Here is a 27,934-nt window from a genome sequence, read left to right as displayed (position 1 = left end):
AGGAGGTCCATCTTTTCTAGGCTTTTGATGATCTTTCTATATCACTTACAATGCAGCAACCAGAAGCAGGACAGGCAGGAGGCCAGGGAGGCCAGGAGGCTGGCAGGCCTCCCAGCCCTCAGTGAATCTTTACCCTCTGAGCCCTCTCTGATGTCCTCCCCTGGTCTCCACCACTGGCCACTGCATATGATCCTCTGCGATGCTGCCTTTATAGTGTCAGTCTCTCAGCTCGCGTGTGCCCTCTTATGCATACCCTACCAGGTTCCAGGGGTCTACCATCAGGCATTTGCACCCTAAGCCCATGCTCCCAAGCACTTCATGCATTCAAGGCCTCATGTGATAGCCACAGACGCTAACAGTGAAAAAGTCTGAGCAATCTTCATTTACCCTACAATACCACAAAGTAACATCTTACTCCCGAACAGGGGAAGAAGACAAAAAATCTCTACATCAGCAAAGTATGGATAGTAAATTTCCTGGAAGATACAGTGTGTGGCCCTGGCTTCAGTGAGGAAGATGGTCTTGATGGGGAAAGAGAAGATGTAGCTGGAGGTGATGACAATGAAGACTCACCTGACCCTGCAAGTCCAGCTGACTCTGAAAGTGACTCCGAGTTAGAGAAAAACGGGTCCGCTCTCAGCTATTGAGCATCCTGAAGTAGAGGCTCTCCAAAACAAAAACATGCAAAAAGCAACTATAGAATATGTTTGTGAAATCTAATGATTCTTAAGTCCCAAACACATGATCTTTGTGTTAAAGGTGAGTCTTACTGCACAGTGCACGGTGGGGATTGCTTAGAGCACAGCCTTTGTATGATGCTTTTTAAAAAAAAAGATGCTGTTAAAAGATTACAAAGGACTTTCAGATGCCTTAGGAACATTTTTATGGGCATGACTATAACCAGTAAAAGTCGTATAAAATAAGAAATGAATACAATGTTCAAATTTCTTTCATATTAGCATCTTTAAAACTCTCACTTCACCTTTGACCTGTTCAAGTAGTTACAAGGAAGACACTATTTTTGTTTGTTTCTTCATATTTATCTCTTATAAAAAGTTTACCTGGGCCCTCCCTGCTGGCGCAGCGGGTTAAAACACAGCACTAAGAAGCTAAAACCACTTCTGCCCCAGAGGTGACCACACGGTACAGCAGACCTCTCCTGACCCACCTGCTGCTCCCCTCAGCAGTGTACTTTGATGAACTGCCTCTTCTGCTCCTCATGCTGTCCCTGGTGATGCCTCGCACCACCCCTGCACCTCTGGCTTGTACCCCAGTTCTGTATGCATAAATAAATAAATCTTTAAAAAAAAGTTTACCTGATTCTGTGATACGTTCATGAAAGATATTTTATTACATCTTGTTATAGCAAAACTATTCATCATGGATATTTCTGCTGCAAATAACAATCTAAGTCAAACTTGGCCAAAGATTAGGTACTTAATTCACTGATTCAGCTCTATTCTTTTGGAAGAAGTTGCAGCTATTATATATTTAGAATGTTATGGTGCCAAAGTCTTTATATAATTTAAACTATATGTTAAATGTTTAAGAAATTTTGGTGAATGTTTACAAAACTTATTCCCCTGATTTTTTGGTCCTACCTATATTTTTTTTTAAAAATTATTTATGCATAGAAGAACTGGGGTATAGGCCAGAGGTACAAGGGTGAGAAAATTCATCAGAGACAGTGGGAAGCAGAACAGGCAGATCTACTAGATATACTGGATACACTGCTAAGGGGAGCAGTGGGCAAGACAGGAGAGGCCTGCTATATCTTATGGTATAACTACCTGGCCATGAATTAAACTCAAGTAAGTCCGAGTGCTGATAGCGTGATAGTGCTATCTATTTAGAACTATGTAAAACAGGATCTTTTAAAGGATATTTGTGACTAAAACACAACATTAAAAAAGTCAGGATTTTATTAATTAGAATTGTATTACATTAGTAAATTAATCTTGAATTTATGATATTATAGCTTTCTATTCATTTAAGTGCCTTATTACTTATATTTTCTGGGAAATTCATCAGAGGGGTTAGAGGGAAAGAACAACAAAGTTTGTAATATCTTGTCAATAAAATATTTCCAACAGTTTCTTTAGTCTGGACTTCCTATACACAACTTCCTATGCACAATTTGTGTACTGCCTCAGATCCTGGGTTTAGCAGCTTTAAAGTCTATCTCCATGTTGAGGTTCTGTGCTCCTGGTAAATACTGAGTTTTGATGAAAAATCTTTCAATAAGTTAACACCAGATATACACTAATTTCCTGTTGAAATTTTTACCCTGCCCACCTATAAGAACAGAACTTCTATTCTTTTGGGCAATGGCTCCCCATGCCCAGGTAACTCTAATCACATTTCCCTGACCACAGTTGTAAGCACACATTCTAGGCTAAGCCAGTCATAGCTCTTCATCAAACTGGAATTCAGGGGAGAGGTTGATACCCCCTTTGGTGAATGGCTTGAGTGTCTGAGAGCTCCAGTTTTGTAGACTTGTAAAACAAATGTATTCAAAAAAATGAAGCTGAGATGTAGAAAGCAGGAGAGATGAGAGATGAAGACATCTTGGAGGTGGCCAGGAGCTTGGTGCCAGGTGACTTTTTACCCTACTTTGTTTGATTAGATGAACCAATATACTAATTTGACCAATCCTTTTGCAACCTGAAATCCTAACCTCCATCTATTTTCTTGCTAATTTACATAGGCCCTCCTATTTACTTTAAAACGCTCTCTCAAATCTCATTGTTCACACATTTAACTTCAAGTCTGTAAGGTTTAGGAGGCTGGGCAAGGCTGGGGTAGGAACCTTGAACCTTGTTACTGTGTGCATACCCAGAGCCTCCTAACCTTGAGCCTCCTTAAGTCTGGGAACTTCCTGCATTCCTGGAATCAACTCCACAGGCTGGCATTAGATAAGCATTGCTGATTAATTGCATCAAAAACAGAAAAGCAAAGCAGCTTCCCTACCCAATAAAAACTTACCTGTACTCCCCCAGCGGGGCTACTTCACTAACTTCTACTCTGTCTTTGGGGTCTGTGAACCTTGCCCAAGGGCCCAATAAAGTTCCCACTTGTTAGAAACTTGGTGTGACATCCCATCCTTTAACTGCACCAAGCCTACCTATCCTTTCAAAGTCCTTTTCTAAATTATATTTATACCAGTCATTATCATTTAGTCTTTTAACAACAGGAACGATTTATTGAACATCTACTAAGTGCTGGTCATCAAGGAACGCAGCCATACTGAATCTTCCAAAGAACACAGTTAAAATATATACTTGAGGGCCCTCCCTGGTGGCGCAGCGGGTTAAAGCACTGCACTAAGAAGCTAAAGCCACTTCAGCATGAGTTCGATCCCTAGCCCAGAGGTGCGGCAGACCTCTCCGGACCCACCCGCTACTCCCTCAGCAGTGTACTTGGTCAGTCTGCCTGTTCTGCTCCCCACTCTGTCTCTGGTGAATCCTCTCACTGCCCCTGCACCCATGGTCTGTACCCCAGTTCTGTATGTATAAATAAATCCTTAAATATATATATATGTATATTTGAACAAAATTTATGTAAAACACACTATAGGATGGACATTTGGATATAAGTGAGGTCATGAATTAAATCTCATTTGTTCCTCACCAAAGTCCTGCAGGGGAGATTAGAAAGGGGCCGGTAATTATTCCAATCTTCTAGAGCTAAAAAATAGTGAAATCATAACTTTTGAACCCAGACGGTTTACTAATCCGTTATTTTAATTGTCTTGTGTTGCTTAAACTCAGGAAATAAAAATTTCTCAATCGATTTAATTTTACAAGAGGGACTCCCAATTCTCTTTCCATCAGATTCCAATTTCTTACCATTGAGGTATGGGTGGTTACTAAGATTTCCTAAACACAAACAAAATTAGGTCATCAAGTCAAACACAAAACCCGGGCTTTCCAACTTGCCCCAGACTTTCCTCCATTACTAGCAAGGCACCTTGGGAATTGTAGTCTCGGGGGTAGAGAGCCTGGTGTTGGCGCTGACTCACTGGGAACCAATCACCAAAGAGCCAGCTTGCTCTCCGTGCAGCGATTGGCTGAAAGTCAGCGGTCGCCCGCCCCGCGGCGCTGTCGCTCAGTCGCTATTAGAGGCAGCACCGGCCTGGACCGGGCGAGAGTGACTGCGGCGTTCCGGGGCCGGCCGGGCGTGATACTGCAGTGCTACCATGGCGGAACCTCAGCCCGCAGCAGGCGGCCTCACCGACGAGGCGGCTCTCGGCTGCTGCTCCGACCCGGACCCTAGCACCAAGGTGGGCAAAGAACCTACTTCTTCCGGAGTTGGGCCCTGCGTGGCGCAGCTCGGGACCCGGGAGGGAGCGGATTACCCGGGCTCAGCGAGGCGGGCCTCTCGCTGGACTCGAATCATAGTTGGCCAGTTGGCCGCTGCTGCAGCACCCCCTGCCTGGTGCGGGCCTTAGTGTGCTGGCTGAGAACTAGTGGTGCCCAGTGGAGGACCCACTTCTGGTTGTTGCAAAAACAGCTGCTCTACTTGCATTAACTTATTTGAGAACAGTATCTGGAAGCCTCGGCTAACCCAGGATCAGCTCCCTTTCTGTGGGTGTTCGTGCTCCTTGGCCGATGAGAAGCAATTTCAGACCTTCAAATCCAAGTTCAAATGTCCCTGTCAGTGCCGGTTCCTCCCAGCACTATCTTTTTTCTTTGGTTACTTCCCTGGCTCTAGGCTTAATTTCACCAAACTAATTTGTTCTCCCGGAGTTCAACCACACCTAGAGTATCGCTTTCTGCTTAACTTTTATGGTTAAGCAAAGTCTTTGGCACTTCTAGGCATGTGCCTCACACCTGACACCTTACCCCAGACTCCAGGAGATATGACAAAATCAAGGACTTTAGTTCCAAAAGGAATCTGAGAAGTGCCCTCACCGACCCTCTCACTGCAGAGACCTAGTAAGGAATGACCTGTTGTACTTGAAGGCTTTTATCCCTCCATGGTGCTTGGCGTGTCTGTACCAAGCGTCAGAGTAACTCACGCAGGTGTGGTGCCTCCCTGCTTGTCAAGATGAGACTGGGCAGAGGGTGTGGGTTTGGGGGCGGGGATCCAGTGTTCTCTGTGTCAGAGATCTCTATTTTTTACTTTATTTTTATTACTTTATTTTATTTTTTATTTTTATTCATTAGACCTGGGGCATTCCCAAATTCCTTGCTTGAATTTGTGCATTTCTAAGACTTCTACAAGTTTGATGACGGCACCTCAGTTGCCCTTTGCCTTCAGGGTGAAGAGTTAGACACCTCAAATTGCTAAAGCCTTTTACTAGTATCTGATAGGTAGCTTAGGAAAATGTTACTCACTACAAAATTAAGGGTAAATAAATATATTTTTTTCTCTTACATGCATCTCATTTGTATATCTTCTAATAATGATAGTTAATTCACAGACTATAAATTGAGCTCATCTATATAAATTAATGTACCAGGTTACTGGCAATTTAACGTGCTAGACTATTTTTGTTTTTTAAGATTTATTTATTTGTGCATACAGAACTGGAGTACAGGCCAGAGGTGCAAGGGCAGAGTGGGGAGCAGAACAGGCAGATCGCCTAAGTACACTGCTGAGGTGGGGAGCAGCAGGTGGGTCGGGAGAGGTCTGCCGCACCATGTGGGTCAGCTCCAGGGCAGGTGGGCATTGAACTCTTGCGAAGTGGGTTTAGCTTCTTAGTGCTGCACTTGAATTCGCTGCGCCACCCGGGAGGGCCCATGCTGGACTATTTTAAAAAAATATTCAGGGCAATTTCTATAATATTTAGTATATATCCTTCCTTGCATTCTTAATTTACAGTTCACATAATCTAAATTTCTCTTGGTTATTTGGAGTAATTTATTTTTTACATCAGTAATTTTTGGCCTATGAAGTACCATGTGGAGGACATAAAATAGAATATATAAAAACAGCTGGTATTGAATGTGTGTATGAGGCCCTGGGTAGTGGTTCTAATTATATTTCTTAATTTAATGCTATGACAAAGACATAATTATTATCCTTTTTACAAATAAGAAGACTGGCACAGCACTGTTGAGTAATTTGCCCAGGGAGGAGCTCACACTCCTACCTCCACCATATTCTGCCTCTGGAGGAGTAACTTCAGCTGAAATTTTGAACATGAGGGAAAGTTAAACTCCTGAATGAATTAAATTCAGCTTGATTGCTATCATCTGTATTATGTAAAGGACATGGTATATCTGTGGAACACTGGGATGAACAACATGAAGTCCTTTCACACAGCAACTCTAAAGTAAAATGAAAGAGATCAATGTGCTATTGAAATTATAAAACACCTTGGGAGCTCTGGAGGTAAGAGATTTTTGAAGCTAGCCCTTGTGGAATGGTGTATACAAGGTATTTGGAGTCTGAAAACCTGTATTTGAATCTCCAATTCTGTTACTGGCTGTAGTGATCTTAGTGGGATTTTAGGGTAGAGTTTGTAAAAGCAACACGAAGAGAGCTGCTATGAAAATAAAATGTGTGGATGTTCTTCTCTAAGCTAGAAAATGATACAATTCAAGGTTGCATTTCAGATATGGAGATCAGGGATCAGATAGTGAGTGGGAATGGGAGTGGACCACTACCCTAAAAGATGGATAGATTCCAACCCCATTTGGGAGACAGAATTACATGGGAGGATACTTTAGGTGGAAGATACTTCTGAGGAAAAATGAGAATTGGTAAAAATTGCACTGTGGGCATATTCTGGAGAGGTGAGTTACGTAATTTTGTTTAAAGTTAAGGTGATCTAAGCAGTATAACTATGTTGGAGGAGGCTAGAATGGTTGATTGGAGCCAGATCATGGAGAGAGCTGATTCACATCAGGAAGATGGGTTTTATATAGGTAGTGGTAAGATTTTGAATTCAGGATTTCGAAGAGTAGTCTATAGAATTGAATGGCAGGAACCAAGCCTAGAGGTAATAATGACACCTCAAAAACATTTCTAGAAGGTGAGATAAATTATAGCGCCTGGTTTGGAAAGCAGAGAGCAGCAGTGGTAGAAAAACAACCTGCTTGTTGATCATTTGCATCTGACCTAAAAGCAAGCCAAAGAATGTTGAGCTGCCCCTTATCATGGGCAGTCTTAGTTGGTTAACTTTCTTCATAAAACCAAACACTTCTTTTCCCAAGAGGTATGTCCTGAAATTCATTCTGTGTTTGTTTTTTTTTTTTTAAGATTTATTTATTATGTATACAGAATTGGGGTACAGGCCAGAGGTGCAGGGGCGGTGAGAGGATTCACCAGAGACAGACTGGGGAGCAGAACAGGTAGATTGACTGAAGTACCCTGCTGAGGGGAGCAGCGGGCAGGTCAGGAGACATCTGCTGCGCCATGTGGATCACCTCCTGGGTGGGGATCGAAATCATGCTGCATTGGGTTTTTAGCTTCTTAGTGCTGTGCTTTAACCTGCTGCACCACCAGGGAGGGCCCTAAAATTCATTCCTTTAAATGTGTCTACCAGTATTTGATATAAGTCCCATCCTATTGCAGTGGTAGGTTATGGGGTCAGGGGAACTTTCAAAGTTGTTACACATAAGCTCAGTTTTCCCAAATACAAAGGAGGTAACCAGGTAGAATTGGGTGTAGTAGATAGTAGGCAGAAAGAATGGAATCCATAAGAAGGAAGGGCAGAGGCCAGACAGAAGACTGACTGCTGTAGACAGAACACTTTTTAAATGTAAAACCACAGTGAGAACAGAGAACTGTGCATACATTGTACTTCTTTTTAATTTAACCTCTGGAGCTCAGAGCTCTAATTATCCCCATTCTAAAGATGTGGAGCTGAGATTTAGGAAAAGTAATGACTTACTCAACAGTGGTGGAGCAGAGTTTCTGTGTACAAATTCACAGACTGAATTTACAGGTAGTGGGAGTTGAGAGGATGGTACCTAGTGCAGTCACTGGGCTGGTGCAGGAACAGGAACACTTGCATAATGCTCATTTGTTTTCTCTAAAGAGTTCTATTTGGTAAATGTATTTTATAATATTTTATTAGTGTATTCCTACATGTATGTAATTTTAAAAAATATTCATCTGCTGGAGGGGGCATGTTCTTTTTATTCCACCTGATAGTTATATGAAATCAGAAACATTGGAGAGGCCCAATTTAGGGAAGTAGTGTCAAAAGCTGAAGAAGTTAAAGAAATATGCAGCTGCTGTGTGTGCTTTCTTTGGGGACTTTTTCCTAAGTGCTGCGAGGTCTCACTGAAAGATTGACTTTTTTTGAACCCAGAAATGACACGCCTGGGCTTTCACTGTGGAACTGTCATTCTGGTGGTATTATCAGATCATTCCAATAGCACTTGGCTAAGCCTGCATGAAGTAGGCTATGCCAGTTACCCAGACAGCAAGTAGTGACTACCTATGGATTTTTCTAAAGGGAAAGGGAAAGATTATAGAGGGATTGAAGCAGTCAGGTTAATAGAACATGTGATTGGACTATGAAGGAAGTACACAGGGCGGAATCTAGGAAGACTTCAGCTGTCTAACTTAGTTCATGAGGGATGCTAGAGTTATAGAAAGGAGCGCTGATTTGGGCTGCAGTGAATTTGATATTTTGACCCAGTTGGAAATGAGGAATAGACTGATGAAGACAAAAGTCCAGACATGAGGTCAGTGGTATGGGCTGGGGAATGCAGATTTGGGCATCAAACGCTCTAGTTATAGTGAAGCTCTGGGGTCTATTTTATAATAACAGCAAAAACAATAATAAATAACTTCCCCTGGGCCACTATGCTAAACACTTTCCTGTATTGTCTTATTTACTTTCCAGTTCATCCCTTGAAACTGAGAACTTCAGTTATCCCCATTCTAATGATATGGAGCTTAGGTTCAACAAAAATAATGATTTACTCAAGGTAACAGTGGTAGACTGCATTTGCACCATACAGCCTCTGAAGATTTCTTTCATACTAAACTCTAATTATCCCCACTCTAAAGATGTGGAAACTGAGCTTTAGGAAAAGTTTACTGATATCACTGGTAACTTTTTAAATTTCCTCCATAACTCTGTAACCCTTATCTACAGAGTAGATATATTTAAAGTGTGTTATCTACTGTTTACTTATAGAGTAGAAGGGGGAAAATTACATAAAGTCAGTTTTAGAGTACAAGACTGAATAATATAAAGGGAGTAGCTGGATTATTTTCTGGAACAGCTTGTCACATGACATAGAGTGAGTCAGAAGAAGTAACACTAAAGTAGAAGGAGATAGGAAAAACATTTATTAACCCACATTGTATATCAATCTGGGTTCCAGCAGTGGTAGAGTAAAGTTCTATTCCCTTCAAATAGGCTTGTATTTCCAAAACAGTCTTTCACTAAAGGCAATTGTGATTTTAAAAAGTCAGGAAAAAAACAAACAAACCTTTTTCAAGTTTAGTTTTATAGGAGATAAGAAATCCAGGAATAAGAGTTAAGCCCCTTTGTCTTTGTTTTTTTTTTTTTAAAGATTTATTTATTCATACAGAGCTGGGGTTACAAGCCAGAGGTACAGGCATGGTGAGAGGCTTCACCAGAGAGTGGGGAGCAGAACAAGCAGCTTGACAAAGTAAACTGCTGAGGGGAGCAGCGGGCGGGTCAGGAGAGGTCTGCCGTGCCATGTGGTCACCTCCAGGGTGGACATTGAACTCTCACTGAAGCAGCTGAGGCCAGCTTGCAGTGCTGCACCCTAACCCACTGCACCACGAGGGAGGGCCCAAGCTGCTTTGTCTTTGAGAGTCTGACCTTTGATTAACTCTAGGTGTTTCCCAGGAAATAATTTAAGATGGTGTTTGTTGTTTATGGTCAAATAACTCAATTGGTAAATTGCATCTGGAGAGGGAGAATTAGAAGTATCTGATAGGAAGCTACAGCTTTAGCCTTCCTTGAATGCAGTGACTCGTATCAGCTCCCTGGGACATAGGCTTCTACACCAGGGTGTGTCTCATTCTTCCCCAATGTGGATCTTCTTCTTTCCCCAGAGCTGCCCTTTATAGGCTCACGCTGAATAAGAACATCCAACACTGCTTTGCTGGCAAACTGTGTTTTCTTGACAGATAACTTTTTTTTTAAAGATTTATTTATTTATTCATACAGAACTGGGGTACAGGCCAGAGATACGGAGGGTGAGAGGATTCACCAGGGACAGAGTCGGGAGCAGAACAGGCAGATCAATGAAGTACACTGCTGAGGGGAGCAGTGGGCGGTCAGGAGAGGTCTGCCACGCCATGTGGTCACCTCTGGGGCAGGTGGGGATCGGGATCGAACTCATGCGAAAGCGGCTTAAGCTTCTCAGTGCAGTGCTTTAACCCGCTGCGCCACCTCTTGACTGATAACTTTTTGGCTAGTGGTTATCCTGTGATTTTGTTGAGTTTTAAGAAGACTTTCTGCTTTGGATGGGAGATGATCTGACACCTTTGAAAATACACTGGGGAAGAGAGTTGATGAGTTTCAAATGGAGTTGGTCTTGCTGTTAAGACCAAACCACACACTTTACATTGGAGAAATTTAAAAAGGCTAAACACTCTATATATTATTTATATATTTAAAAATGTAGGAAGTCTCTAAAAGGTGAGAGAAAGCACAAAACTAGCTAAGCACTCTGGGACCCTAGAAGTGGTCTTTCGTAGGCTTGGTTTTTTGCCTCATATAGCCCACACTTGGAGATAGTGACCTGGAAATGCCAATGGGTGCAGATCCAAATTAAAAACAAAAACAAAAACAAAAAAACAAAAGGAAGTCCTCTCTCTAGCCATAGGATCAGGACTTTCTGAGAGGATGGGGTTCTTTTAGGCAATAACTGCTGTGTTACAACTGGACAGCACAGAAAACGCTGGTGCCACAATCCTACCTATGTCAATAAAAATAAAATTAAAACTCCCAGTGATATGCTATGAAAATGAAACTTCAAATTCAATTGAGGCAAATTAAATAAAAGGATAGAAAATGTTATGCATACATTAATCAGATGTAAACAAGAGGTGGCTATATAGGTTGCAAATAGTCTCTTGCACAAGAAAATTATAGATAAGTACCTTAATAATGATAAAAGGATCAGTTGACCAAGAAGATATAGCAATCTTAAATGTGTTGTCACAAAAAATAGAACTGCAAAAATATGTGACATAAAAACTGGTATAATTGAAAGGAGAAGTAGACAAATACATAATTATAATTCAGTGGTGCTCCTCCCTTGGAAACTGATAGAACTAGACAGAAAATTAGTAAGGATATAAACAAATTCAACAACACCATCAACAAACAAGATCTAATTAACATTTAAAGAATATATTTTTCAGATGCTTACAGAACATATAACAAGAATGACCATTTCACAGACCCAGCATCAACTTAAGCATATTTAGAATAACACAGTGTATTCTCCAGCCACAACAAAATCAAACTAGTAATCACTTGAAAGCTAACATATTTCTAACTGATGCATAGATCAAGACAGATTCTAAAGGGAAATATAAAAAATACATTGAACTAGATAAAAATGAAAAAAAAATTCCTCAGGTAAAAGACAGCGCTAAGAAGGAAAAATACAGCACTACCTGCATATATTAGGAAAGAAGAAGTCTCATCAATAATTTTAGTCCCTCCTCAAGAACCTAGAAAAGGAAGGGCAAACACAAAGAAGCGGATGATACAGGGTAGCAAGGGGTACTCAAACTGGCCAAGGAATGTGCCCAAATAGTTCACCCTCTGAATTCTTCACCCTTGTGTGCAATTGCAAGACTACTCAGGTTCAGAAAAGTAATGGGATTTTTTTAACAGTTACTGAGACCAAAAATGGCTTACTTCACCCAAAGCAGTGTCCACTGTTTTTAAATCCTAAATACAAACATTCCCAAGATGGCATCTTACCTCCACTAAGGACCTGGAGCACATGGCAGCCAGACTACAGGCTGGGGTTCTGTTGAGAACACAACAGAAGACACAACAGGTGATGCTCCCTGGAGCTACCAAAATGCCCCAACATAGCACCAGACACGCAACACACAAAATAGCAGCTGTAGCTGTTGAAAGACCCAACAAACAGCTCTGGGTCTTCATCCTCCCTGCCAGGCTGTAGCAATAGTAAAAATGAGAACAGTTTCAGCTGCCCAGCTACTAATAAATCTTCCAAAGTTTTCCTCTGTGAGGGTGGTTGCTAGAGTACTCTCCACGTTCTTCAGAGGCCAGTAGTAACCTCCTGGAGATTGGCCTGGTGGAGGGAGAAATTGCTGAAGATCTCAAAAGGCTGAAGTCCCAAATGCTTTGTGCTCAAACACTGAATCCCAAACACCAAATCCTACGGGCTACTTCTGTAGTTCCCTATATTTCTTATCCCCACACTAAAACTTTGCTTTTCCCCTGCTTTTTCCTCACCAGCACTCCCACCCCAGGGGGCACCACCTATAACAGTCTTTGACTTCAGATACCAGTTACAGAAGGAAGAAAATATTAAAAGAAATCAATGAAATTGATAAAAGAAAATAGGGGAAATCAGTGAATCAAAGTTGTCTCCTTAAAAAAAAAAAAAAAAAAAAGCCAGTAAACTAGACAAAGTTGTAGCAAGGCAGACCAAAAAAGAAAGACACAAATTACCAACACTGGGAACAAAATCAGGAACACCAGTGTAGACTGCGCAAGAAAAATCAGGAACACCAGTGTAGACTGCGCAAGAAGATAAGACAATACTAAAAACAAGAAATAGTCAACTAAAATGAAGTGACCAATTCCTTCTTGAAAAACACAAACTATCATAACCTATCCAATATGGAATAATTTGAGTAGTCCTATAACATGAGAAAATCAAATTTATAGTAATGTTAAAAAAAAAAAAAAAAGAGTATCTTTAGGCCCAATTGATTTCACTGGAGAATTCTCCCAAACATTAAATACTTCTGGGTCTCCCTGCTGGCGCAGGGGTTAAAGCACTATCAAGCTATCACCACTGTGGCTTTGTTACAGGGTAGCCCAGTGCCGCCTGTCTGTGGGGCCTCACCCGTGCACTTACAGTTCAGTTATATTGCAGGTACACACAAAAGGGTCAATAATGGATTTATTTACAAAAGGGGAAAAGAAAAGGAAACAACCCAGGGAAAGAGAAGGGGACACAAAGAAACTGGGATACCTTAGGACTAGGCTGACTGAACACAACGAGTCATGCGGTCCAGAGAGCCATTTCCCGAGCAAGAGAGTGCAAGGTGCAATCGCGCCCTATTTATCTCCCAAATGTCCCAGAATTCCTGCTAGCTCCGCCCTTGGGTCCTCACAGTTCTCTCCCTGCTACTGCTGGGAGTTGTTTCCAATCACTGAAGTAGGTGGTAGGGTCCAGAAAGCTGGAGTAGGGGATGGAGTCCATAAGGCTCTGCAGAGTTCCTTTAGGACATCCTTCCCCTTAACAGCTTGAGTTCTATCCAGAAGGGAACTAACCCACATGGTGCAGCAGCAGACCTCCCCTGTCTTAACCCATTCTTTGCCAAAGCAGTGCATTTAAGTAGATCCACCTGTTCTCCTCTCTTTGCCCCTCTCACACACCTACCTCCCCCCCCACAACACATACTTCTGGCCTACACCCCAGTTCTTATATGCATAAACAATAAATAAATCATTACAGAAAATTATACACAATCCCTTCAGGAATTCCATACAATTCCAGAGAAACTGAAGAGAAGACTTACCAACTTACTATATAAAGCCAGCATATCCTAATACCAAAACCAGATAAGGGCTACCAAAAAATATTTGAAAAAAAAAAGACTACAAACAGTTCATTATGAATATAGATTTAAAAACATATATATATATATGATACATATAAATACAAAAATCCTTGACGCAAAATATTAAGTCAAGTTCAGCAATATATAAAAAGGATTGTGCCACAAAAGCAAACGGTCTAGTTACACTGGCTGGTTCAGTGTTCAAAAGTCATTGTAGTCTATATTAAGAGGCTAAAGAAGAAAATGATACGATCTCACCAATTGATTCAGAAAAAATACTTGAAAAAATTGAACATCATGATTAAAAATATACATATATTTGTGAAAGCAAGAACGAAGAATCTACAATTTAGTAAAAAAACATCTGTAAAAAACTTGCAGCTAATATACTCAATGGTGATGCTTTGGGGGGGGACTTAATTTTGAGGATTTAACTAAGTAATCTACAAATAACTCTTCCAGAACAAATAAGTGAATTCAGTAGGTTTGCAGGATACAAGGTAAACATACAGCTTTGTATTTTTGTAAACTAGGGTTGTGTAACCATCCCAGGTAGGGTAGGTTCATTGTCAGTCCTGGCAGATAAAAAGAGTACTTTGTAGTCTTTGGTGGATTTTGCAGGCCTTTGATGCTAACCCAGGACTGTATGCACAGGCAGAGAGAGACTCAAAAATCAGACATTGAAAGGGGGAAATTGCAGTAGAGTCTCTTAGCTCACTTTATAATTGAAGACCACAACTGATTCATTGTTGTAAATGTGAGGCCCATGATGTGTCTGTTGTTTGGAAGGCAAAAGAAAATAGCCTGAATTTAACTCATTTTCTTTACAACTAGCAACGTGTACATTAGCACCAAGTTTGAAAGTAAAATTCCGCTTACAGTTGCTCAACAAAATTAAATACTAAGTTATAAATCTAAGGCCTCATATACCGAATATTGCACAGTACTGATAAGGAACTGAAAGAAGATCTAAATAAATAGAGATTGTGTTCATAATTGGAGACTAAGCATAGTGAAGATGTCACTTTTCCACAAATTGGTAATGAGTTCAACACAATCCCTACCAAACCTTTTTTAAGATATACACATGGGAAATTTGGTAGAGAGTGAGGCAGATATACTTATGGAAGAGTCACAATATAACCTCAAAGTTATATAGAGATGTTAAAGTATGAAAGTGCCTGTCCAGTAATGACCGAGACCCAAGTCTAATGTAAAAGCAAAGTGAACCTTTATTAGCTAGCTCGAGTTAGGGTTCAACCCAGAATGATCTGACGCAGTGGATACTCCTTGAGTGGGAAGGACCCCGACTTCTGAAAGTCATGGGTTTATAAAGGCATTGTGGGAGGGGCTGGGCTGTCACGAGTCCCTGCTTGCCAGATACCTGGTGCAGATAACAGTAAGGTCTTGGAACATTTACTCCAGGGAGGATCAAACTTATCTTTGGGCAACAGTTTTAGCAACAGTTTTACTGTCCTTCCGGCCTTCACACTCCTCTACAATGTAAACTGACAGTAATACAAAAGAGATAGAGACAAAATTATCCTCAAGTCTATATGGAAGGCAAAGAAACAAGAACTAAATTTTGGAAAGAATAAAAATAGAAGTCAATCTATCTGACTTCAACTCTATATAACTGCCGCAGTCATAGTTTGTGATATTGGAGCTAGATACCGGACACTGGAATAGAATAGAGACCCCAGACACAGATTCATGTTAAGATGCCCAGCAGATTTTTGACAAAGATGTAAAAGCCTTTACAAAGGTAGCCTTTACAACAAATAGTGCTGGTGTGACTGGACAACCATGGGTAAAGAATGAAGTTTTAACTAAGTCTCACATCTTATACAAAAAAAATCCATTTAGAGATGCTCAGAGTGACCTTGAACTAGTGGTTTACATCCCTGCTCTGACTTAAGTGTCAGGATTGTACTGTTGGGCACATAGGACATGCACTAGAAATAGCCTCGCTTGTACCTCTGCACTGGTTTTTTGATAACTGTGCCTGGGTCCCAGTTTATCTTCATTTTCCTTCATTGTTAGAAGGACATTAGCCACGGTGGTAGAAAGTGAGGCCTTTAGAACCAAAATGCTGGGGCTAGAATTTTTTCTCTGCCATTTACTCTCTTTGCAGTAAAGTGGGAATGATAAAAATATGTAGAATGATGATAATATGTATCTTACAGGGTTGTTGTGAAGATGAGAGTGTTAATTTCTGTAAATCACTTGTAATAAAGTGGAAAATGTCCAGAGTTTCCTTGTAGCCGATAGTGAAGGGGAAACAGTGAAACTACTGATGCAGCAAAAGTCCCATTAGATAAATTTTCCAACCCAGGTGCTATAGGCAAGTTTGCTTTCTCTTATCACTGCAAATTCTCCTTAGTCTGATGGATTTGTAGCTGGTCTTTACACTAACAAGGCTGCATTCCAAGAGGAGGAGGTACAGCAGAGTGGGCATCATCTGTAGGTCCCTTACCCCCGCCACCCCATTTTATAACTCCCCTTTGCTCTTCTTAGTCTGAAGGATAAAATGTAACCTACCCGTGTAACCTATGTTAAAATAACTAGAATAAAGGGAAACTTTTATCAGGGCCCAGACCTTAGAAGGAGAGAGAAGTGACTCCTGTCTGGTGCCCACTGGTATAACAGTAAAGCTCTACCCACTAGTCCTAAATGCTGTTTGGCCCTTTCCAGCCTAGCAAAACAGTTTCCCATAACAATAAGTGTCTGTCACTGTAATTATTATAGAAGTATTGTGATAAATGTCTTCAGCCATAAATCTTCAGAGTTTCTAATTCTCTCCTTAGCTAGATTTTTAAAAGGGGGAATATCTTGGTCAGAGAGTTTGAAATCTTCAAAACCTCTTGAGACCCAGCTTTCTAGAAAGATTATAGGATAGAGCTCACTTAGGGCAGGGGTAAGGCCTGGAAAGGCAGAGATATTGAACTTCTGTTACAGAACTTGACACAGCATCTACAGAAAAATAACCCTGTGTCTAAAGTCATCTGTCATCTGGCAATGCTTATGTTGAGACTAGAAAGCTGTTGAAGAGACAAAATAGGATGTGACCAATATGTCACATTTGTACAGTGTCAGCTGGGTCATTACAGAACAGATTTTGAGAGGTGACTTTTAGATTTAGATTTCATGTTTTTTTTTGTTTGTTTGTTTTTTTAACTGAAGAGACCAGTCATGATGGGTGCAGCTTGATTATCAGAAAGTGAAAAATCATCTACTCACGAAGTAAATAAATATTTATTGGCTACCTGCTCTATGCCAATTGCTGTTCTAGGACATATCAGAAAACCAAACACCCCTATCATTAATAGAGTTGATGTATTCTAGTGAAGAGAGAAGAACAATAAAAGATAACTATCATAAATAGCGTGCTAAAAGGGACCAAAAAAATGGAAAAAATGAATGAAAGTAAGAGGATTAAAGAATGACAATTTTAAATAAAATGGTTAGGTAAGGCCTCAGAGAGGGGATGACATTTGAGCAAGTATTTCAAAAAATTGCAAGTGGCTCTGAGGAACGAGCATTCCAACAGATGGGCGAGTCTGGGTGTACCATACTAGTTCACTGAGCACTGAAGACCAGGAAGACCGGTGGACAGAGTGAGAGGTCTGGAGTGGTCCTGGGCCAATCATAGTTGGCTGTCATAAGGACAGTCATCTTGTCTTCATTTTGGGGTAGGAGGGTAATGTGATCTAAGTTAACTTTTAAATTTTGAGAACAGATTGTAGGGAGGTGAAGTGAGAGGAACCCAGTATTCTAAAGTTTTCCTTCTTCCAGTCTTTAGAGCTAGCACCTAGCTGCCTCACTGTTTCTTGTGTAGTAGTAACGTGTTTCCATACTGGAATGCAGGGCGTTTATTATGAATTGGTTTCATTTCCCTTTTACATTGCAAGAATAGTATTGTCTATATAGGTAATTTATATTTGAATTCTATTTTACAGTCTTGTTATACAAAGCACAATGTTGCTAACAGATGGTAAAAGTTAAAGGTGTTTAATATATACTGTTTCTCCATAGGATTTTCTGTTGCAACAGACCATGCTGAGAATCAAGGATCCTAAGAAGTCATTGGAATTTTATACTAAAATTCTTGGAATGACGTAAGTAGATTATTGACACCTGTAATGCTCACATATATAGCTTGGCATGTACAGGGGAAACTTTCAGGCTCACAAAAAATAGATTAAAGTTTGCTTTGGAAGTCAGAAAAGTTCTTTTGGCCAGGAGTCTGGCATGATGTATCACTGACTGGGGCTTCTGTCCAGCAACCCTTCTACCAACCAAGCTCATCTGGCCACAGGCTGCCAGTTCCCACATCTTCTGTAGCTTCCTTGTGAGAGTTGCCACTTAAATTCTTAACATGTCCAGACCCTTTGATATTGTGGCCACTCTTAGCCTCTTGTTTACTTCAGGAACTCTATAAAGATACTTTTTAGAGACTGAGAGAGTTTACCTAATAATGAGTGGCCGTCTGTCCCACTTTTATATGATACTAAGCAGGTATATTTGATCTTGTAATCCTTAAAACATTTATTTTTCTTGATTTGTTTCTCTAAATAATACAAATGTTTCTGTTTATTTTCTATAATGTGTATACATAAAGAATAAAATTAATTGATTTTTAATTTATTGCCTTGATAAACTGCATTGATCTTGGTAGAAAAATCCAAGTAATGTGGCTATCTTTAGGAAAGCTGATGAGTTCAGAAAAATACAAAATGAAAAGCAAGTTTTCCTCTCCCAGCCCTTTTCCCCAAAAGTAACTGCTGTGAAGATTTTCTTGTAGTTCTTTCCAGAGAAAGTAGTTTTGTAAATAAGTTTATGACATTTTTAAAAACCAGAATGAAGTGAATGTATTGAAAGCTTGCTATTTGCCAGGCACTTTACATGTTAGCTCATCCAGTCTTCCCATTAAACTTGATGATGTAACTTTTGCCCCCATTTTTCAGTAAAATAAAGAAACTAAATGTTCCACACATGTTTCAGTTACTGGACCCTATTTCCTTAATGTGTATATGACAGAGATGAATTTGATTCTCAGTCTGATGACTCCCAAAGCAAACCTTGTTTTTCTCTTTTATTTATTTGTTCTTTGTGTGTCAATAACATGGCATTAGAATATAAAAGTTTCAGTGTGGGTAATTCTAAGTCTGCACCTGTAAATACTACACGTTAAGTCAGATTCCTGTACTCTACTTCCAGCTGATTGATCTATAAGGCTTGTGCAGTCTGCAGTAGGTTTAGAGTTAATGTTTCATGATTGGAGTATTTGAGGTGTTTGATACTTTTTATAAACTTGTCCCAATAATTCTTATGACAAGTTAGTGCATGGATTCCAGTGGACTGAGGCATGTATTATATCTAGCAATGATAATTAACAAGTTTTGGAACACAATTCTAGAACCCTTCCTTTTGCTGTGTTTCAACTGTTCCCACTCACTGATTATGAATGAGTCATCTTTGAGCATTTAATCCTCAATCTGAAGAAAATTGTATGCATATTAATTCTACCTTACTCCCTGCAGAGGAATCTTACTCTCTGCATACTTTATAAGCCATACCTTCAGTTATCTTTTTTAAAACTTCAGGATTAGTAATTCTTTTGCTCTTCCATATCAACCTTTCCTTTTACACCGGTTATTTCTCCTCGTCTACAGCAGCACCTACGTCATCTCTGTTCTAGGCTAACTCCTCTCCTCAGGTGCTGCTAACCGGGACTGACCATCTTCTAGGTAGACAACACTTGCTCTTTTATTTGCTTACCCCTCATTCTCTCCCAGCCCAGGGCAGTCCAGCGTATGAGGCCCCTTGCTGCTCAGAGTGCCCCCACAGGACTCTTGCAGACCTGCTGACCTGTTCTCAGTATTAATCTGCTTGACCTTTCTGCAGTATTTAATACTGTTACTCTCTTTATTGTTGATGTTCACATCTCTACTATTAATGTCCTTCCTTCTTTTACACCTTTCCTCTGTTTCTTTTCCTAGGAGTTTTGGCATAGTAAGAACTCAATAAATTTATTTTATTTAACTGAATGCCATGTATCTGAAAGAATAATAAAGTAATGCACTATATATATATATTTTTTTTCTTTGTAAGATAACTTGCCATTTGTATACAAGTGCCAAAATTCCTTTTCATCTTCACTGTATTTGAAGAATTGATGAATTGCAAACATTTGCCTTTGAAAAGAAGTTTATGCATGAGTGGATTTTTTAATGAAATTTCTTTCTCAATAATTTCCCACTGCTTTTCCTATTAAAATAGCTTCATTACTTATAGCTCTTACTCTTAGTAGAACTTGGTTATTGTTGTGTTATTTTAGTATGAATCAGCCTTTCCTCTTGTTATTTAATTTGACTTATTTTTTAACTACAGGCTTCTCCAAAAACTAGATTTCCCAACAATGAAATTTTCGCTCTATTTCTTGGCTTATGAGGATAAAAATGACATCCCTACAGAAAAAGATGAAAAGCTAGCCTGGGTATTCTCCAGAAAAGCTACACTTGAACTAACACAGTGAGTTTGAGTTTTTATCTTATTATGCATTGTATAATTTTTAAGTTTGTTCGTTTGTTGCTAGTTTTAAATTTGATTTTTCCCATAACTGCTTAATTTAAACCATATCTACCTATTATGCTTTGTGTTTGTAACAGTTTTCATTTTTCTTTATGGATCTCCCATTTTTGTATTGTTTTTGTAGCTTACGTAGGGCAGGAGAGCTCATTGGCCTTTTAGATAGAAAACATAACTGATAATGGCAAGAGATTTGCTCAACTGTAGCTAATGAATGTTTAGGCACTACAGCTAAGGTCTTAATAACTTCAACAATTGTCTATCTCCTTTCTTTTTTATTCTTTATATAATGTCCATATACTCTTTATTAGGGGCAGAAAGCATATGTTTCTAAACTGGTATGTGATTTAGCATGTCCCCTGATTCAAAATACTTTAGCATTATATAGATCTAAACACAGGTCTTGGTTCTGACAGTAACTCTATGTCCCTGAATGAGTTACACCATCTCTTGGTGGCAGTCTCTTTTATAAAAATAGATACTTTAACTAGCCCATGGAGCTATTTTGAGGCATTAATGAAAAATGAGTACTTAGCACAGTAAATGATAGTTGCTATTGTTATCATTATTGTTCCTATTCTAATGTTTGATTTTAGTGTGTCCTTAGTCTAGTTAAAATATATTTTGTCAATTTGCCCTTGCCATAATTGAAAACTTAATATTTACAGTGGCAGAGATTAGACCAAGTATATAAGTAGCATGTATACATTAGTAAGATTTCGAAGACAAACAGTTGAAACTTTTGCCCAGAATGTCTGCCCTATGGATCACTCATAATTATGTTTTCCCTCTGTTTGTAGTAATTGGGGCACTGAAGATGATGAGACCCAGAGTTACCACAGTGGCAATTCAGACCCTCGAGGATTTGGTATGTTTGCCTACTTATATGTAACATGCATGTAATCTATATGGATTTGTATGACTTTATGTTGTGTACCAGTTTTTGATTATAATAAATCTAAAACATTAAGTGTAATCAACATGAGGAGTATCTGTATTTTTATGTTCCATAAATAATTTTAGTTCATTTCATTGTCTTAGTCTGACATTTACTCACAATAATTTTACCTTTCAGTCTCAGTATTACTTTTTTAGTAGACTTTTTAATGAACTACTAAACTTAATAGACATCTAGTAGATGATAGCTTTTAATAAATTTTCAGCTAGCATGCAACTTTTGCCTTGACTAAAATCTTCAAGTTAAAGTGATGGGTTTACAGGTTTAAATTGGATGCTATATAATCAGTGTCAAAAATAAACCTATTCAATATGAGTAGATGATTATTTTTAATGTGACTGATTCTTACCAGATTAAACATATATGAGGCAGTATTGGGCTTCTTTTAAATAATTTGCAATTCAGAGCAACTAATCAATTTATTATACCCAGCCAGTTAGATATAGATTGTTGGTCTTTAGGAGGCTTTGATTTCTTTTCTTTTCTTTTCTTTTTGACACTGTATTTTAGGTTTTGATCCTTCTTGAATGAATGCTTTCTGTGCCTTTGTTGTGGCACCTGGACACCTCCTTGGTAACTGTTTCTTCCCTTTTCCACTTTGTCATCTAAGGTCACATTGGAATTGCTGTTCCTGATGTACACAGTGCTTGTAAAAGATTTGAAGAACTGGGGGTCAAATTTGTGAAGAAACCTGATGATGGTAAGTCTGTTTTCTTTAGGTCTCTTTCTAATTTTGTAACAGAGGGCCCTGTTGCAATGTGACCCTTTTGGTTGCAAGTAATTTTAAAGACATCTTTTGAAACCAGCTTAAGGAAAGAAGGGAAGTTATTGGAAGAAAACTGGGGTATCTTAGGCAAGTAGGAGAGCTTCACAGGGGGACTAGACTCAGGCTCTGGAGAGCCAGCCATGCCCCAGACCCCTTCTTAAGCCCTTTGACCCCACCACATTATCTCTTTGGCCACCAGTGTCGGGGATATCTAGCCACCCTCAAATTGGTCGTATCCAAAATAATTATAACTATGCTAAATCTTTTCTAGTTTTAACTGCCTGGTATTTCTTTTTCATTCATTTACTTGTTCGTATGTTTTAGGTGTATCTCTCGAAATAGTATCTGTCTGGATTTTGCTGCATTTGCATATTATATATATCATAATTATTTTACTTAGAGGTGTTTTGCCATCATCATCTACTATTTCAGCTTTTATTTGAAATGCCAGTCATTTTAACCCTTTTTTTGAATTAAAAGATTTGAAATGCAAATATTAATTTGCATGTCCCAGAAAGAAAAGTGTGTGCACTCTTGTACCCCATTGTGTTACTACAAGCCAGATTGGGGCATACTGGTTTATTTTTTCCTTTTTCTTTGGCTTTTACTTTTTTTTTTTTTTAAGATACTAAATATAATTCAAAGTATATAATCACTTTCCTCCACATATCTCCTTCAGTAGCTTTTGGATTTTTCTGTTCCTTTATTCATACCCCAAACAAACTTTTTCAAAGCGCTTATAAGCAAAAACTTTTGAGACTTTGCTTAGAACTATGCCTTTATATATGAATGTCAGGTTTTGCTCTTAAAAAAGCTGCTATTGCTGTTGAAAATCTGCTGGTTTGTGTTTATCTGGTTGTTATCTTCAACTTTTTCTGAAGGCTTTGTATTTGTTAATTTTTTTTTTGTCCTTGCCTTCTTTCTGAGAGATTTCTTCAAATTCACATACCAAGTAATTTTTTTCAAAATATATCTGTTGTGCTATATCTCATCTATTGTATCATTTATTTCATTATTCCTAACTTTTACTTGGTTTCCTTAGTATTTTCTTGTTCTTGTTTTATAATTAGTTATATTTCTTAGTTCTGAATGTTTTAACAGTCATTCTTGGTCTGTTGGTCCAATGTTTGTTCTTCTGTTTGAACCAATAATCCATTGTTTGTTTTCTGGCTATGAACTTCCAATTCTTGCTATTTTGGTCTCCTACCTCTTAAGGTTGGGGTCTTTTTTTTTGATTTGGGGTTTTTTGTGTGTGAATTATAAATGTTAGCTATTCCTACCCATCAGGCAGACTGAACTGGGGAAGGCCAGACCTTAGTCTTTAACAACCCAGTGACAGGATGATGGGGGAAAAAGAGTTAAACACTTCACATTCCTCAGAAAACCCTTTCAGCACAGATCCTCTTTCTTCTTTCTTATACAGGGAACAGGAGTATTATCAGTAGGAGAGACTTCTGAGATTTTTTTCAAAACCCTATTTGTGTGGAAAGTGAAGATGGGGGAGATCTGTTGGCTCTCACCTATCTTCTCAGTTCCTCAAATGCAGGAGACTCTGTACTGCCCTTATTTATGCTCCTTAGAAGAGCTGAACTAGGGCCCTCCCTGGTGGCGCAATGGGTTAGGATACTGGACTAAGAAGCTTAAGCCTTTTCCGCACTATTTTTATTCCCGCCTGCCCATGAGGTGACCCACATAGCGCAGCAGACCTCTCCTGACCTGCCCGCTGCTCCCCTCAGTAGTGTACTCCGTCGATCTGCCTGCTCTGCTCCCCATTCTGTCTCTGGTGAATCTTCTAACTGCCTCTGCACCTCTGACTTGCACCCCAGTTCTGAATGCATAAATAAATCTTTAAAAAAAAACAACGGAACTAGGAGTTTGGGCCTCACACTATGGGGGAAGTTGCCGATGCCCAAGGCATCAGAAGAGCAAGAACCAAGCTATCAAAACTTCTGTGATGGGCCACAGCTGTGATGGGCCATCTTCCCACAGCTGTGATGGGCCATCTTCCCTTCCCAGGCAAAAGTACCACTTCCTACCTAGTTGAAATAAGTCACTCTACTCCCTCTTTCCCTTTCTTCTCCCCTACCATCACCTCAGAGGGTTTTTTGTTTTTTTTTTTTTTCCCCATTTTCCATCTGTGTTCCTCTGGGGTTGATTTTGGGAAAGGAGCCAGACAAACAACAAGTCAAACAATGAAGCAACTTGTTCTCTAAATGAATTTCTGAGGTCACATTTTTCCAGTTAAGCAATAACTCTACTAGCAGACACCCTAGCCTCTCAATCCCAGTTGAGAATTTCAGGGAGAAAGAATTTGACCAACAGAGCATGGGTTACATAGAATAGTCCTTTGAGGGTTTATAAGACTCAAGCAAGCATCTAGGTCTTTTGGTCTTGTGGTTCCGCCACACTATGACCACTGCCTTGAGCATTAGGGCATCATTTTCCTCTTTAAAATGAGAGACATAGTCTGACTCCTCATCTGGTAGCATAGTCATATCATGAAGGTGCAATACCTGGTACTTAGAAGGTGCAATCATTCCTACCACTTAATTCAGGAGAGTTGGTTTCTAGATATATGTAATAGATAAATGTTAGTCATTTTGGAAAAGTGCATTTGGGCAGCACTGACAATAGAATTTCCTAAAGCAAATTAAAACTTTAAACAAAATAATGTATTTCATTAAAATGCAAATTAAAATTTGAATTTTTTTCTTTTTAATAGTCTTTTCAAATAATGAAAATCATTTCATTTTACAGGTAAAATGAAAGGCCTGGCATTTATTCAAGATCCTGATGGCTACTGGATCGAAATTTTGAATCCTAACAAAATGATAGCTATTGTTTAAGTTCTGTAAGAATACTGCTTTTGAGATTTGAGGAAGGCATTGTAGGCAATCAAAAAGGAAACAATGTGATTCAAGACTTCCAATTTAACAGAAGCATCTAGGACTGGTGGGGTCACTGTCCCAGTTCATACTCTCCAGTTTCCCTTTTCATCTACCCATTCAATCATCCTAATTTTAAAGTACTGCTTAGCCTTATGTCCTTGAATGTAATTGTGTGACTTTACTTTTTTAGGTAATTAGAACAATTCCCTTCAGAGGCTGCATTTGCCTTCTATCTTCTAAAAAGGACTTTTTACATGCCTGCCTTTGAATCATTTTTAAAAAATTATACTCTTAACATGTTTTGTTATAGTTACCTTCAGGGGTTTCCATTCCTCAGAAACTACTTTTCACAATGGAAAGTAAAGAACACTGAACAAAAGTAAAACTTCATGTGCACTTCAAATAGTATACAGTGTTGATGTTACAAAAGAGAAGCTACTCTTGGGAGCAGTTCAGAATCACGCTGACAAGGATGCTGATAGAAGAACTAATTCTCCTTATTTACAAAGTACTTTGAGAGTTCAAGGACTAGCCAGTTTATTTTGGCATAGGAGGAGAATGGGAATATTTACTGCATATGCAAACACAGGACTGTTCTGTCACATACTTTATATCATTTAATCTTCACGATGCTTGTATGAGAAAGAAAGCAGGCTAGACATGAGAAAAAACCTTTAGTGAACTGAAGGCAATATAAAGAGGTTTAAGCACTCAAGATATTGTCAGCAATTTTAGGATTTGGATTGTATCTCAAAAATTAGTACCCCACCCCACATTCTTCCCAGTGTGTGTACACACACACACACACACACACACACGATACCTCTTCTGCTGGTCTCCCATTTTAACAACCTCCAGTGACTTTGAGCAGTCATCTGAGCTCTTGGGCCCTGCTACCACTGTGAGGGAACAACACTGGAGGAAATCTGGAGTACCGACTGCCTTGAAGACACCTGGCTACTTCTGTGCAAGTGTTGTGGTTACTACCTGTGAAGAGGCTCATCCCAAGGTCTTCCAGATGCCAGTTATCATTCTGGGAAAATTATGTCTTGTGATAACTAAATTAATAGAAATCAGCGTTTCCCTATTCTGAGTGACATTTGATGGGTTTTTAAAAACCAGACTGATTTCAAAAACTTCTTATGGCCTAGACAATTAGAACATCCAGTTTGTGATTTTAACTACCTTTAGATTTTCCACAGACTGCAGTGAATACCTTTGGACAGGCTTGCCAATTATGCTTATAATGCTAGATGCCTTTTACATTCCTTTTTAAGTGGAATGGGTTTATGTGAGCAATTCAAACAAACAGCAGTACTTACAGACTGAAATAAAGTTAAATTTAAATAATGCTGTGTTTAATTTGTAAACTTCTGTCCAATATGTTCATTCATTAAAAAAAAAAAGTTCCCTCAGGGAGTACTGCACGTCTTTGAAAGCACTTGTAGACTCATTTTGAACTGGAAATAGTTGTAATTCTGTACATCCTGCAGAACAGATGGTTTCTATGGGTAAGCAAGGAAGGAAAGGGTAGGAAGAAGAAAGTAAATAAGGAATAAAGGACTATGGTAAATAAATGTACAGATTAGAAAAAAAAGGTCGAATGTCCAAAAGGAGAGTCATGGGAACCAATGAAGATCAAGTTCACATTGTCAGAATTATCAAATGAGAGGGTTATTAGATTCATGACAGCAAAAATGTCATTTAAACCTTTCCAGAGAAAGAATCCGTTATTTGCAAAGTACAATTTGCCAAGTTCCTTGGTTATCCCTTAAATTCATTCCTGTATACAGTGTGTGTGTGTGCATGCGTGCATGCGCAACATGTCATCACCACTCCAAGTGCTAGAACTGTTCACTTCCAAATTAACTTACTTGTAACAGGGTGAAGGAGAACACACAATCTTGTCTCTCATGATTGGGCAGCACTACTGTAGCTTACTATTAATGTGAATAAGTCAGTCTTGAATGTGTTTACACAGATAAGCCTGGGACTATTAGTTATGCAGGTGGTTTGTGTTAGAAGCTGGTGACTTAAAAACCACCTGCTTCCTCACATAGCATTCTAACCAAGCCTTCCTACCATGTATATAAATACTCTTTAACAGTCTCACTCCTAGCAAAATAATTGCTTGCAAAATATCTGTTATATCTGTTGCTTGCTTCCAGCAATAAAAAAAAAAAAAAAGACCCAATATGATCTATAGTTCCTTCAGAAGTTCTGCAATGAATTGATAGGGAGATCAGAGATACCAAGAACCCTGGTTTCCTTCCATCTTTCTCAGCCTTTCTGAGTTTTATCTTTGAGCTAGTACTGTGAGCAGTAATACCTACCTGTTTGCAGGTATCAATATATAAACCTACACCATCCAGGAAAAGGAGATAATCTTTTGTTGCTCATTTGTTTTAGTGTCAGATCTTTCCATAAGTCCCTCAGCAGAATTCCCCTCATGTTTTGCACGGAACTGAGTCATTTCCCTGTCTTCAGTCACTGGCAGAGGGAATGAGACTGACTTAGATGGAGCATGTTTACTCAAATACCTGCATGAGGGTAGAGACTGGACCAAAATTGAGAGGACTTCTGTGGGGGGATAAACAAAACTGCAGCAGGCTCCTAGCTGGTGCAGTGTGATAAAAAAAAAAAAAAAAAAAAAAGTTGTATTTTTTGTCAACAGAGCTTGGTCTAAGATTGTGGTTTTCAAACCATACATGTTTTAGCACACCCATTTTATTATCGGCAATATTATGACATCACATCCACCATCTTAAAATTCATATATAATTTACCTGTATATACAGCTTCCTAAAGGGTAAATCTCAAACCTTTATTGCAATGTAATGGGGAAATGAAATCTATTTGTAATAAATAGTATGCATTTCAATATATAAAAGCACTGATAATATTACACTAGAAAACAATGAAATAACCAGGTGTTTAACCTGGAAAACTTAATACTGTTAACACTGTGTGATGTTTTAAAATAAAGGCTGAATTCATGATTCA

The 27,934-nt window shown here is 39.1% G+C and overlaps 1 protein-coding gene across 1 annotated transcript; it reads left to right on the top strand.

The window, feature by feature from the left end:
• The first annotated feature begins 4,118 nt into the window (after positions 1-4,118).
• On the top strand, positions 4,119-27,934 carry GLO1 (glyoxalase I). Its single transcript, XM_004673442.2, has 6 exons — positions 4,119-4,282; positions 17,764-17,846; positions 20,122-20,262; positions 21,120-21,187; positions 21,888-21,977; positions 24,801-27,934. The coding sequence occupies exons 1-6, from the start codon at positions 4,199-4,201 to the stop codon at positions 24,887-24,889; spliced, it is 555 nt and encodes a 184-aa protein (XP_004673499.1). The 5' UTR covers positions 4,119-4,198; the 3' UTR covers positions 24,890-27,934.

Source organism: Condylura cristata, unplaced genomic scaffold (assembly GCF_000260355.1).
Source record: "Condylura cristata isolate star-nosed mole 26May11 unplaced genomic scaffold, ConCri1.0 scaffold00001, whole genome shotgun sequence".
In the NCBI taxonomy this organism is placed as follows: Eukaryota; Metazoa; Chordata; class Mammalia; order Eulipotyphla; family Talpidae; genus Condylura; species Condylura cristata.
This window is presented reverse-complemented; position numbering and strand designations above follow the sequence as displayed.